Raw genomic sequence first — 14202 nt, 5'->3', positions numbered from 1 at the left:
TGCTGAGATTTCTACTGACACACAGATTTGTAAAGATTAATAGTTTATTCTTATCTGCAGATACTGGGAGTGTGTCTCTGGTCGCACCCAGATTACAGCCGAATCGGTTCACTCACTCTGCTGGTATGGGCAAACATGCACTCAACACATTCTGTGTAATCTCTTACTGTGATTAGCCGTTACCAACTCCTAATTGCATGAGATAAAACAGACATGGCATACACAGAAAAAATAGAATAAAATAGGTGTTTATCCTTGGTTTATTCAGGCTTTTAACCAGCTTTTGTATGTATTATTAATCCTAATGGCATCACAAAAAAATCAAACTGTTCATATTGAACTTGGTTACTGTGGGTAAACAGGGTCACATCAAATCTCTTTGAACTGTCAATAAAGACTTAAAGTTGATATGTATAGAATACGAACATTATTGACTCTTATGTATAGAGCATAAACATGAGTAGTCAAAACAGAAATCTCTCAGTGAGAATTAATTTATAAAAAAATAATAATAATCCAAACTATTTCAAGTCAAAACAAAAACACACAAACATGGGTGGATTAATAGACAATGGACCCCTGGGCACAGACATGCGAAAGGCCCCACCACCTCTCGATCATAGGAGCAACACACACAGACTTAAATAACTGTTTAGCCTCTTTATGATCTGTGTCTCTTAATAGTTGCTATTCATGTCTTTGTGGTTTTGTTCTCTTTTGACTTTTTGCATTTCTATGTATTTATCTCGTCTCTTTGATGTCATTTTGGGACTCTGCGACCCTTTTCATAGTCCAAAATCTCTTTGTGTCTCTTTGCAGCTCTGCATCTGAGTTTTGAGTGTTTTTGAGTGTTTTGAGTGTCTATGTAATTGTTTTATGTTTCTTAATGGTCATTTTAAGTCTCTTCTTTGTCATTTTGAGTCTTTTTGTTGTTGTCATGCATCTTTTTATAGTAATTTAGTGTCTCTTTCTGGTTGTTTTGCCCCCTTTTTGTGTTTGTTTTTGTTAGTCTGTGTCTCTTTCTAGCTGTTTTACATCTCTTTGTAGTCATTTTGTGTCTCTTTGTTGCTGCTTTTCATGTCATTGTAGTTATTTTGTGTCTCTTTGTGGTTGTTTGTCCCTTTTCACAGTTACTGGTAGTCTCTTTGCAGCTGTTTTGCATCTTTTCGTTGTTATTTTCTGTCTCTCTGTTGTCTTTTAGTGGGTCTTTTGTAGTTTTTTTTATATATATCTCTGTGGTCATTTTGAGTCTCTTACTGGTCGGCATGCCTGTGCCCAGTAGGCCCATTTAATAATCTATCCATGCACATAAATCAGATGACTGGTGTTAAAGCCATACTGTAAAAAGACATTTAGTTTGAACTACTGCTATGACTGCTTAGACTATAAGGTGTAATTTTCTATGCGCCAAAAGGAGTTGTTGAGATTGCTCCTTAGGGTCCCCCCGCTAAATTAAACTCACTGCAAGTAAATAAATTAAAGCTATAACATACATAAATAATAGAACTTTTGGTGTCAATAGAACATTATAAAGTTTTGCAGCTCCACATTTAACACAAACGTCCTCTGAGATGATGGATAAATCTTTCAGTCTGTTTTTGGTCTAATGCCTGTTATGACCTTTTCTAACCTTCTGTCTACATTAGGATTATATCACTCTTTCTCACAACCGCACTGTGCTGTTTACACAGTGGTAACAGCTCATATGATAAAACTGGTTGCTTGTTGTTTGTAAGAGGACAAACACTTAACACGCAGTGTTGGTCAAAAGACAAATCACTGAAAGTGCTGAGTCAGAGCCTTTTTGTTTGCCGTTTGTTAGATTGTATGAATACTAACAGCCAAAATGTCTCTAGAATATAAATACTATACAGTGAACACATTCAGATACTTGTTATACAATGTGGTATTCTGAGAAAAATGTCCTCTTACAAACACACCCATCCCCCAAGGGTACACATGGGGATCAAACCAAAAATGACGGGGACTCAAAAAAAAAATAAAATCACTCTTGTCGTCAGAACTGGATGAGTCACTGCTCTGCTGTCCTCCACTGTCGCCTGACTGTCCTTCACAGATCTTTTCTTCACTGTGGCTGCTCTCTGTGTGAAGACAGGCAGAATTTTGATTTGGACAGATGGGCTTTGTGATCAGAATCAAAATACAATCTTGAGGGATGTTAAAGGTGAATCACATTGTGCATCTGGTGACGTTGATCACTGTCACCACCAGATGTTGCTGTTGCACCAACAGACCGTCACTTAACTCAGTGACACAGACACATTTACACCAAACTCACACAGTCACGCTACATTCTCTGCTCTCTAACACCTACGTGCAAAAACTCACATGGGGTCGTAGCTGCTCTGCTCTTTGGATTTGAGGAAGCGCATGGCGAAGAAGCCGCCTGCCTGCACGCACAGCACCAGTATGATGCCTCCGATGAAACTGGACATGTCAAACTTGGCCTGGGAGAACTCTGGGGATGAGTTTGTGTTACTTCCATCACCTGGAGGGAAAGAAAAGGAAGAGCTTAATGTGTTTACAAAGAAATTACATGACAGCAGACGAAGAGAACGTCAGAGTTCTTTTTTTTACTGATGGAGATGACTGAGTGGTACTTAGGGGCATTTACTCAGCTCTTATGAGAATAATACATATCTGACGCAAGAAAACGGGAGGGGGGGTGGGAGGGAGTTGATACAATTTACCTGAGTCACCTTCACCTCCTCCCTCAGCTACATTCTCCACAACTGGGAAAGAAGACAAAAAATGAGTTACTAACATTGCAGATCAACATGTATTTTCATTAAATGTATTTTAAATGTGTTAATTGTGGAGTGTGTTGTTTGCTACCTGTGCACAACTCAGACATTCTAGTCCAGGTACAGTTCATGGCGATGTCTGCCGAGTCACCCCCATCAGTCACACACATGCCTGTGTCATTACCTGAGACAAATAGGACGAGCATTTAGGTGTGTGTGTGTGTGTGTGTGTGTGTGTGTGTGTGTGTGTGTGTGTGTGTGTTCCTGGCATACTAAATAATTCAGTCATCTTGTACAAACCAGGGAAGCTTATGTTACAGCAGCTTTGATGATTGAATTGCTATCAGAGGTTGTGTGTGTGTGTGTGTGTGTGTGTGTGTGTGTGTGTGTGTGTGTGTGTGTGTGTGTGAGTGTGTGTGTGTGTGCGCGCGCATGCATGTCACCATTTGGACAAAGCCTCCAGACGCAGCCTGTCAGGTTGAGCAGGGATGTGCCAACACACAGGTCACATGACTCGGCTTGAGAACAATCTGTAGTTAGGGACAAAACTGGCATTCAATTGGAAGTGTCACTCAAACTAGTTGACTGGCCGACACACAGTTACCTTCCCACAGACACATTTTTACAGCTTAATTATTGCAAGACATCCCACTCCTACATCTTAGTCTGGAAAATGTAAGAATAGACAGAAGTGAGTAGGCAAAGTTGGCCGGTAATGCCAAAGAAAAGATAGTAGACTCTCATTCACCTCTCACATTTTTGCTTGTCAGTGTGTAAGAATCAGCTGTTATCACAGTTAATAAGAGGAGATATTATCCAGGAAAGGAAATCAAATGGTGGAAACATCAGATGGCAAGTGTAGGAAGAAACACCAACAGGTTTCTGAGATGACCAAAATATAAATATAAATTTAGATGATCGTACAATAAGAAAATGAATGTAAGATATGTGCATGGATCCGTACCTGACTGTGAGTGCACAGAGGGCACCACTGCTAGAAGCAGCAGTGAGGAGCAGAGGACCTTCCACACCAACTGTTGCATCCCGACAGCCACAGAGCACAAACACCTGCAGCTGAAAACTTTGGTGCTTAGTATCAAGAAAAAGTTCCAATAAAATTATTTTCTGTAAGAGTATCCAATAGTTACAGATGGAGATATGGTTCCTGGCTGGGACACAGAGAGAAAGACAGGAGACACAGAGATCTGTGTAACATGAGCAACACCCAAACCTGGTTTCCTGGCAACCGACTGGCCCACCTCAACCCTCCTGAAATACACACCGGGTTGGACGGAGTGACACCTGTTTACTTCAGCAGGCAGTGCCCACACACACACACACACACACACACACACACACACACACACACACACACACACACAAACACCTGCATACACACATGTCAGAAACAGAGACAGTTGTAAAAATGGAACTACTGACTGCAAATGTCCGTGTCAATAATCTGCAGACAAATAAATTTGCAGCCCTCAGGTGCATTTTTATCATTGTTTTGTATTTCCATTCACACAGATGCTTTAAATGGATGTATGTTCTAGAAAACAGGGTCCCAACCTCTGAGTCAAGACTCCTTAAGCAGCCTCTAGATAAACCTGAGACGATGCATATCATTTAAAGGGACAGTTCACCCCAAAATTTGCAAGTTTACTCTTACCTGCAGCAATAGTTGTCAATGTAGATTTTTTTGGTGTGAGTTGCCGAGTGTTGGAGATGTTGAACATAGGTATGTCTGTCTTCTCTCAAATATAATGGAACTAAATGGCACTCGGCTTGTGCTGCTCAAAGCACCAAAAAATACATATGAAAAACTCAACAGCAACGTCTCTTTCAAGAAATCATGACTCAGTTACTCAAGATAATCCACAGACCTTGTGTATTCACTTTCATGTTGAAACTATTATTTTCAACCAAACTACACCCAACAACGTTATCACCATGTAGAAGGAAGCGTGCATCTACTCGTGGGCAAGAGGCTCATGCTAGTGACAGCGCAGTATATAAACCTGCTCTTCCTTCTGCACAGTGATACGGGTGACAGCTGAAGTTTGCTAGAAAGAAAACAGTTCCTACATAAAAACTGCTCCTAACAAGGTCAGTAGATAATCTTGAGTAACTGAAACATGATTTCTGCTGGTGAGTTTTTCAAATGTATTGAGCGATGTGAGCACAACAAGTCAAGCGCCATCTAGTTCCATTATATTTCTGAGAAGGCAGATATCTCTATGGTCCGTATTTCCAACGCTTGGAAACTCACGCCAAAACATTCTAGATTAATGAAAAGCACTACAGGTAAGATTAAGGTTTTTCTGTAGGGTGAACTGTCCCTTAAAGGAACCAGACAGAAACCAAGACTGACTAAGAGTCTACTACCTTGACAAATTCTTAAAGTTAAACAACCTGAGAAAGAAAAAGGCCTCTTTGGTAAAACACATGTTCACTCAAAGGCTACAACCTGTGACAAGCGGCGTCAAGTCACTTTATTTTAAGCGCTCACAAGCCAATTAAATTGGGCAGCCATTGCTGAAGAAAAATAAACTAAAATCAGCAGTAATCAATTTGGCTGTGTTTTTCTGTGAAGATTCAAAGAGGTGTTGATTTTTTAAACAGACATCTGCTGGAGACATCTGCCAGTTTTTCGGTACTATCAGGGGGCTTGATATAATCAATGATGTGTCTGATGCAGTTAATACTGAGTGATGCAATACAATTAGGATTGCTATATATATACTGTGGTGCAAAGGCTCTTAAACACACACTGACGTTAGCGTGCTTCTATAGCAGACAGCCAGTGCGTCAGTAGTCTATCATACATCAAATGTGTCACTGAATGTGTCACTGAATGTGATGAAGTGCTGTCTTTTCACCTCTCAGTCAGCCAATACTTGACGTGCATATGACAAAACAACTCCGACAAGTCCAACACTTTCAGCTGCAAGCACATGCAAGTTGCATAATTAGTCATTTTAATTTTTTGTATGTATGTATAATGTTTTTATCAAATGGATTAAAGGTATACCCTGCAGTGTCGTCATTAAGGCCCGCTACTATTATTTTTTTCTGCATATATAATCAAATTAACTAAACCAACAGAAAATGCCAAACAAACAAATAAAAAAAAAAAATGACTGATATCAGACAAGATCGTGACTAAACTGATCATACATCATTGTTACACACATAATCTGAATATATCTAGCATCTAACGTCTTAACAAGGTCATTAATGATATTAATGCCCGATTGATCATTTTGTGTGATAATGTGGAAATAAGTTACACATTCTTAGCTATTCTTAAGAAATTGAATAAGTAATGTAACTATTTTAATTACTTAATCAAAGTAATGTAACTTATTACTGTTGATTAATTTTCTAGCAATCGTTTAAAGTGGGTACTGTAGCTGAAAAGTCCTAAAAACAAAAATTATTTGGATATTAACAGCTGGTTAGCAAGCTTTATACTGTGCAACAGTTTTACAGCCCTTTTCTGACCTCAAAAGTAAAATATTTCTGAATTTACAGCACTGGAAGGTGCTTTTGTGCGACAACATGGCCACCTGACTTGGCGTGGTTGGCAGGTCGCAGGCACAGAACATTCACGCAGCTGAGACCCAGTCAGCAACGATGGTCAAAATTTGAGCCCATACTGCCATAAGAGAGCTCCTTGTAGAGGCGGATTTTTATTTTTGCATTGAATTGACTCTGTACCTTTAGTATACCCTATGAAAGAGGTCAGTGCTGTTAAGAGCATTTATGTGCTGGTGTGTCTGCATCACTCTGCAATTACACCGCCAAAACACTAGTTACTAGTTGGCAGCTAGGTTTTTTTTTTTTTTTACATTTGTTGACCTTTTAATATATTTTTTCAAACATCTTCATCAAAAAACATGGCAACTGTGACTGAACAAGCTGATAAATGTTGAACTACAGTTACTTTTACTGTAAACACTGCTTGTCTGCTAGTTAGCCTAAACACTCACAACATCAAGGCTTATGATACAAAGACATATTTACCTTGTTGTCATCGTAATTTGACTCTGTCCTGGTGCTTTATTTGTGGTCCCAGCCATGAAAGAAAACACGGGTAGTGTCTTTCCTTCTGGGTCCCCACTCCTTGTAGCGAGGCCTAAGGACTTGTTCCTCAGGTTTTTCCATCTCTTGGTAAATTCTGCCACATCCACATTGATGTTAGTGGAAAACTCTTTCCAAGAATTTGCTGCCATCTGAAAGTCTAAGTAGTGTTGTGAAGAACAATCGAACAAATGTACATATTTATGACCTCTCTTCGATTTGGTCCACGTTCACTGAAAAAGAAGAAGCAGGCAGAAATGTGTCACAGGAAATGTGATGCAACCAAGATGACCAATCACAGTTGTTGAGGTCTACGTTGCCGCAATGTGTAGTTACATTTCTGGGGAGGTACATGTCTGGCTATGGCGTAGGGTAAGCATGAATGCAAAGCCTATGCCATAGGTACGGCATCAATTCAACACAGAAGCATAAATTCTGCTTAAGCCATCCTACTCTTGATGGTGTGAAACCCAAATTTGTCCCAACAACTTTTCTGATCCTCATTTGTCTGGAAATATGCCACAAGAAGATATTCCTGCATGGCAAAAAGATGCAATGTGACAGTAAATGTTTTATACTCTATTAAATCTTTTTACCAGAAAAGAATATATTCAGATTTACCCCTACTTTATAACCAACAGTTTGATTAGTGACTGCAACCCCTGTAACCCTTTAAAAACTGAGCAAACTAGCTTGATTTCAAAAACATGAAAATGACCTGGAAAAAAAAGAGCTAACATAAAACAATAATAAATAAACAATGCATATACATTTTTCTGTAACTTATTTCTAAATATGTAATTATAAAAATTGATTATATGATTTTCTGGACATCTCCCCCTTTGTTGATCCCTTTCAAAAGTAATTATTTCTCTCCCTCGCTTGGTTATTTTCTTTTCACTTTTAAAATTTGCAGGAAATTTTATGCAAAGTTGCTGATTGCCTTTTTTGACAGAAATGGAACCAATTTGCTCAGGCTTCAAAAGGGTAAAGATGAAAGGTGAACGAAGCACAAAGACAGTGATGTCAATCCAGCTTTCAAAGGATTAATTACATATTTTTTCTTTCTATCTACAACTGATTACAATTGCATATATTGCATACATATTACATATATATTTAATCATTTAATTTCATTAAAATAGTAACACTGGAAACATGCAATAGGAAAAAGGTGGCTCAGAGTGCCCTACTTGGAATGAACTTCAGCTACACCCCTGTATATGTACTCACGTAAATGCAAATGCACCAGCAGAAAAAGTTCAAGTGCTCTGATCTGCAAAGGGTTGCATTGTGATGCAGATGCACTGACTCACAGCCCCGGCCATGGTGCAAGTACTCAAAATCAGGTGCATTGAGCCCAGAATCACGACACTCTTTTCAGCTTCATGTAATGATTTCCACCATCACAACCACCTCCTCCTCCACTCACACCGACGTGGCTCATGCAGCCTACACTCCCACGTCTCATATGCTCCCTCACACATTGTCTGGGTACATTTGCGCGGCTCCACAGTGTGGCTGCTTTGCGTCGGCATGTTATTAAAAAAATCTCACAAAGGGATATTCCGCAGTCCTGTCGGAACACGATCTCCTCCTCCACTGATGCTCCCACTGCTGGCAAACAATCGATACACCACCGACAAACTAATGAAAAATGCTGCGATTTACAGCCAAGACAGGGTGTGAGAGAAGTAGTACAAATATACATGTGTGATATAACTGTGCTGGGATACTAAATAGAAATCCATCAGAATGTGAAGTGTTTTAGATGGGGAAATCACTTTAACAATGCCTACATAAATGCATTTTTGTGATGGTGTCATTCAATTTGTCGTGATAAATGGGACATGCAGGAAAATAATGCCCTAAGGTAAGAGAAACAACTGTCGGCGTTTTTGAAGGTGACAAGGGTTGCACTTCAGATCCTGTAAGTGACGTAGGAGGGGTTTATTGGCAGGAAGTGTGTCCTAATATGGCTCGAGCAGGACGAGATTCCCCCCAGTTAATGCATTGATATGCGCGGACACGTAGACAACACCAGCCCATCCTGCAGCACCCACGCACACTATCAAACCGGGGAAGCCTGTATACCCTGCTGCTAACATACTGTAACAGACAGGGGGGCTGCGGTTTCAATGAAAAGGCATATTAATCCAGCAGATAACAAGAGAAATAAATGCTATGCCTAGTTTTCTTTGATTACTGGAAGCCCATTGTCGTCCGAATCTTAACAAATACATACAAGAAGGATGCTATTAGACTTTAAAATTATTGCAGGGTCATTATCTTATAATAATAATTAATAATAATTGTTAGACGACGAAGAAGAATAAACGTGTGAATCAATATATTCACAATTTTGAGGCTGCTGTTTTTGCTGTACTACACTGAACTAATGATTATGTTTAGGCTATTGTTTCTGCTTGTCCCTGTGTATGAACTCAAAGTGCACCTACCACACTGAGAAAAAAAAAACTTATTCTGACTCCTTTTAAATGTTGCCTGTTTAAATCTAGTTCATTTAACATATTTTAATGTGTTTAAATTCACTTTAAATAACATTAGCAAACAAATAATAATAATAATATATAAAACTCATAGCCTGTATAATTTTGACATTGGCTTCAGAAAGGTTCTTTTATCTGACTAGCTTTCACCTCACACAGATCATTGTTTCTCTGCAGGACATCTCCCCATGACTCATCCTGGTGCGTTTCAGCACCGCGGACAGCTCCACACCTCTGAGCCCTGCCCAACACTAAACTATATCCTCTCATTCAGCCAGGCCCTTGGGTCTGATTGAGAAAATTTGTGTGTGTGTGCTGGAAAAGACGAGAAGAGGGGGGGGGGTCTACTGGTGGTCATTAATTTACAAGAAATGAGAGCAAGAGTGAACCGCAGTGGGAGGGGCGACGGAGATGCCGCATTTTTCTGAATGAAATTACTCCCCGTACACCCCCCTCCATACCCTCCCCGCACCCTCAACGCCGTGCACCTCATTGGTCGAGCCTCCCAGTCACTGACGTCAGACGGGCTCTCTTGTGGATGAGTCCGCGCGCAGGAGCATCCATTCTGCCTCCCGTAAGCGCTCCAGAGAGACCGGAGAAAAATAGATATGCAAGTGACGATAAGTGAGAGTTTGGCGCGACTTTGATAAAGACGGGAGCACGGAGACACACACACACACACCTCCTTATTTAGACACGCACCGAGCATCGCCGCGGACAGATTCAGCATATCTCCATCACCATCATTTGGTTTGGATCTTACCAGAGGAGAGAACACAACTGCTTAACGCCTGCAAAGAAAATCACGGAATCGCGTTAATAAGGTAAAATGAATAATCCGTGATGTGCATGTATAAGTGTCTGTGCGTGATCGTGTGTGCGTGCGTGTGTCGGGGACATCCTCTGTGGTGCATTGAACCTGCACTTGTGTTATACAACAGGGTGCTCCGCATCAGGAGGTGAGGTATACCTCCCCATTGAGAGGCAAGGGGGGATGCATCTGCATAAGCAAAAATAAATCCACTTAAAATTGCATTCAGGTATTACACTCAGGCTGTAGTATTTCTTTTTCAGCAGGCGTGCAGTACAGTTTGACTAAAGAACAAGCAGTTAACATACCAGAGAACACAGGCATCTAACTTAATAACAGGCGAATTCCTTAAATAGCCTAATGATCAGCACAATGAAACACTGCATGTTTTATGTAGAGGGACACTGTCCGCAGTGTCCCTCTAGCTGAACACCATGTTTGGACATTAACAAGCGGGAAACCTGAGATTATCTGGAAGTGAGTGTACAGATTCAATTTTAACAAGCTAAACCATAAATCATATTAACAATGTTTGGGTGCTGCTGCTGGAAAAACGTGTGCAGACACGTTTTAGGAGGAGCATCCAAACACCATTTAAATCCAAAGAGTGGAAGCCAGTAATAACCCGGATTCAATGTGACGTGCTAAAATAAAAATTATAGGACATTAATGCCAGCTTCAACAGTGACAACGTGAGTTAAGCCTACATATTGATTAACTATGATTTACATGACTTCCCGCAAGACTACAGATGGTGACGTCACTGACATTGCTATATAAAATTTGAGATAATTTAAAAATCAAACAAATGTCTGGCAGGTTCAATTTCAGAATTGGTATTTTTAAAATTATTTTCTAACCTAGAATGATGCTTGTAATCTATATTTTTAATTCCGTTGTAATTAAGTTTTTTTTATGTGAACAAAATGGGGTTAGGCAATAAATACAACAATATGTGACTTATTATTTGTCTTATCACTGAATTATGTATGCTTGTATATCTAACTGTCTAAACAAATCTTTTTTTCAACCTGTATAAAAAAAGTAACAAGAAAACAAAAACTACACAAGACCATACAATTTTAAACTTATATCAATGTGATTTTAAACTTCAAATAAAAGAAGTGGTCAGGAGTAGCTGCAGCTGCTTCTGTTAACTTACAAATTCTTGTCTAAATATTGTTGTAATGTATTTTTGACATGCCTATTGTCACTGTTTGTTTGATGCTGCATTCTGACCCTGTCTTGACTAGGTCTTACTGGCAAAAGACGTCTTAATCTTGTGACTTCCTAGTTCGATAAAGGTTATATAATATTATTATATATTATATAATACAAAGAGTGCAGGGTGTGACAATCTTAAATACGATTTAGTGCACTCGGAGTGATAATCTATTGTTATATAGCTCAACAGCTTCAGATTATGGGGTCTAACATCTTAAATACGTTAAATTCTCTGCCAGATGCCACATCCGGCCTCCAGCAGCCCCACAGGCTAAAAGCACAGCTTCTGGTCAGAGCGAGGCTGGTTAATGGACAGATGGGGATGCTAATGACCCATTAGAGCTAATGTCAACATCTTTTCTCCTTGTTTCTCTCTCTTAGGTTGTGTTTGTGTGACTGCTAAAGAGCCATGATCCTGAACGCCTCATATCTGGGCTGGGATGAGTCCTCAGGTGCAGATCCCATCTTCCCTCTGGACCCACTGGATGGCTCATCTACATATGAAGTCCCGCCCCTCACTGTGTGGGGCGTGGCCCTGTGTGTTTCCGGAACCCTCATCGCCACTGAAAATGCAATAGTTGTCACCACCATCTTGGCCACCCCGTCTCTTCGCGCCCCTGTTTTCTTGCTGCTGGCTAGCCTTGGTTTGGCAGACCTCCTGGCGGGTATCGCTTTGATCTTGCACTTCCTCTTCCTGTTCTGTGTGGAGCCCAGTGATTGGTCAGAACTGCTGACCTCAGGACTGCTGGTGACATCACTGACTGCGTCGCTCTGTAGCCTGATGGGTGTTGCGTTGGATCGATACCTGTCTTTAAGCCACGCCCTCACCTATGGTTCGAGCCAATCACGTCACAGAGCCGCCATCCTCCTGCTGGTGGTCTGGTTGGGTGCGTGTGCCATCGGGGCGGGACCTGCGATGGGATGGCACTGTCTGCATGAGCCAAACTCCTGTTCGGTAGCACGACCTCTGACCCGGACATACCTATCGCTGCTGTGTGGCGGCTTCCTGGTGGTTGTCATTGTAACTCTGCAATTGTATGCTGGGATCTGCCGCGTGGCGAGGCGGCATGCCCACGCCATCGCTACTCAGAGGCACTTCCTCACTGCCAACCAATCGTATGCAAGCAAACACAGCAGTGGGAGGGGCTTCTCTCGCTTGATCCTGGTCCTCAGCGTGTTTGTGGGCTGCTGGATGCCGTTCTCCCTCTGGGGCTTGCTGGGAGACGCATCCAGCCCTCCTCTGTACACCTATGCCACACTGGTGCCGGCGGCGGGCAGCTCGCTGCTGAACCCGATCCTCTACAGTCTGAGAAACAAAGACATTCGCAAGGTGCTGCTCCAGGCCTGCTGCCCGCACAGATACACACACAACACACACATACACTACCCTGTTGACGTGTAAACTGCCAAACCTCGCCAAACAACCACACAATCTATGCCAGACATATCACTGTTTGTGTGCAAAGATACACACATAGCTGCATTGACTATCATCCAGATCCAGAACATGACACACACTCCCACACACACACGAGAAGCACTTCTCCGAGAGATGAAGTCCCTCGGCAAATCAGAACGTTCTGGACTGATCTGGCTGACGGCCATTTTGGGAGTAAACGTACGGTCTTATTTGTACTTCGTGCCTCATCCTCAGTAAATTGTAGCTCCACTGGATCCCAAGACTGAAACAATCACGGGGCGCTGTAGAAATCATAGAAAGTGGATTTAATCACCGTTGGCACTTTAAGACGAGAGGAAGGGATGGGTTTTTTAAATGTAAGCCTACTACATTGTAATAACGTGATCCAAAGGCCAATTTTATTTACTTGAATGTCTAGAAAACACAATGCTCTAGATCTTTGAGATTCTACTTTGCACATGCTGTTAAAGGCACTTTGAAAGGTACTGACCATATGTTCATGTTGCACAGCCTTTTTTGAAATGAATGAATATTTTATACTGATGAATAATAAATATGCTTTTTTTCTACTGGGCGACATCAGCACTCTTCTCTTCACTGCTGCCAAGGCTTTTAGTGTGTTTGTCTCGCTCTGTCTCTCACTCTTTAACTCAATTAGACACAGACGGCTGCTCTCTATTCAGAATTATTTGGTGGCTAAAGCAATCTGCAACATTATTAGACTGTTAAATCAGAAAAAGTTGATTTTAGATTGAAAATGTAAGTAAATATGATGATTTGTTTTCATTTGTTTACTTTATATCAAATTGTTAAATTTACTTAAAAATGAGTTATATTTACTTGATTTTGTGAAGTTGTTGTAACTTAAAAATGACAAGTTTAATTAAATCATTTTTTCTAGGTTTTAGCAACTTCAGTAAACCAAGTTTACTGTGCTGCTATATCAGTTTTATGCTGGTTGCAAACTAGTCAATAATTTTTGTTTTTTCTTAAACATGTTAACAAAACAACATCTTTGGCAAAATCCTCTTTGTGATGATCAAGTTAAGTCAGACTAACTTGGGTTACTTGAGTTGCTAAAACCTAGAAAGAGCAAGATAACTTCACCTGTCAATTTCAAGTTGCAACCACTTCCCAAAATTAAGTAAATACAGATACATTTTCAGTACACTTAGAATTAGATCTTAAGTAATAAAATTAAGCTTAATAATTATATTTACTTTACTTTTTCCAAGGCAATCTGATTCCAGGATTATTTTAAGTAAGATCAACTGTCAGATTTAACAGTGTGCCATAACTGCATCCTTTTGAAACCAAGGAAGCAGCCTTGGTGTGAGGATAAAGTGATTATGCAAGAGGTTTTTCTCTCCTCCTACACATTTTCTG

General features: G+C 40.5%; 2 protein-coding genes and 1 long non-coding RNA gene across 4 annotated transcripts; 1 reads left to right on the top strand and 2 right to left on the bottom strand.

The window, feature by feature from the left end:
• Positions 1-242: 242 nt before the first annotated feature.
• Positions 243-4481, bottom strand: cd164l2 (CD164 sialomucin-like 2). Of its 2 annotated transcripts, XM_042507241.2 has the most exons (6): positions 3730-4481; positions 3209-3295; positions 2857-2949; positions 2712-2753; positions 2350-2509; positions 243-2102 (listed from the first exon to the last, which is right to left on the bottom strand). In XM_042507241.2, exons 1-6 carry the CDS (start codon positions 3806-3808, stop codon positions 2087-2089), a joined length of 477 nt encoding a protein of 158 aa, XP_042363175.2. In that variant the 5' UTR covers positions 3809-4481; the 3' UTR covers positions 243-2086. The 2 variants fall into 2 exon arrangements, with proteins under 2 accessions (XP_042363175.2, XP_087946900.1); XM_088090774.1 differs by lacking the exon at positions 243-2102 and having other exon boundaries at positions 2346-2509.
• A 2121-nt stretch (positions 4482-6602) lies between these two features.
• LOC148186613 (uncharacterized) lies at positions 6603-8988 on the bottom strand. Its single transcript, XR_015779437.1, has 2 exons — positions 8085-8988; positions 6603-7084 (listed from the first exon to the last, which is right to left on the bottom strand). It is a non-coding gene; the product is annotated as an uncharacterized LOC148186613 (long non-coding RNA).
• Positions 8989-9851: 863 nt separating this feature from the next.
• Positions 9852-13354, top strand: gpr3 (G protein-coupled receptor 3). Its single transcript, XM_042505971.2, has 2 exons — positions 9852-10185; positions 11778-13354. The coding sequence occupies exon 2, from the start codon at positions 11806-11808 to the stop codon at positions 12796-12798; it is 993 nt and encodes a 330-aa protein (XP_042361905.1). The 5' UTR covers positions 9852-10185; positions 11778-11805; the 3' UTR covers positions 12799-13354.
• Positions 13355-14202: the final 848 nt, after the last annotated feature.

This window comes from Plectropomus leopardus, chromosome 17, assembly GCF_026936395.1.
Source record: "Plectropomus leopardus strain MGB_pleo_1.0 chromosome 17, ASM2693639v1, whole genome shotgun sequence".
Taxonomy (NCBI): domain Eukaryota; kingdom Metazoa; phylum Chordata; class Actinopteri; order Perciformes; family Serranidae; genus Plectropomus; species Plectropomus leopardus.
The sequence above is the reverse complement of the archived record's forward strand: the minus strand, read 5'-3'. Positions and strand labels throughout refer to the sequence as shown.

Excerpts from the sequence above, each read along its gene's own strand:
- cd164l2 (XM_042507241.2), bottom strand. The coding sequence starts at position 3,808 with ATGCAACAGTTGGTGTGGAAGGTCCTCTGCTCCTCACTGCTGCTTCTA. Across the intron at positions 2,950-3,208 it reads CTGGAGGCTTTGTCCAAATG|GTAATGACACAGGCATGTGT; the intron begins GTGACATGCATG and ends TATTTGTCTCAG. Across the intron at positions 2,754-2,856 it reads AATGTCTGAGTTGTGCACAG|TTGTGGAGAATGTAGCTGAG; the intron begins GTAGCAAACAAC and ends CTTCTTTCCCAG.
- gpr3 (XM_042505971.2), top strand. The coding sequence starts at position 11,806 with ATGATCCTGAACGCCTCATATCTGGGCTGGGATGAGTCCTCAGGTGCA.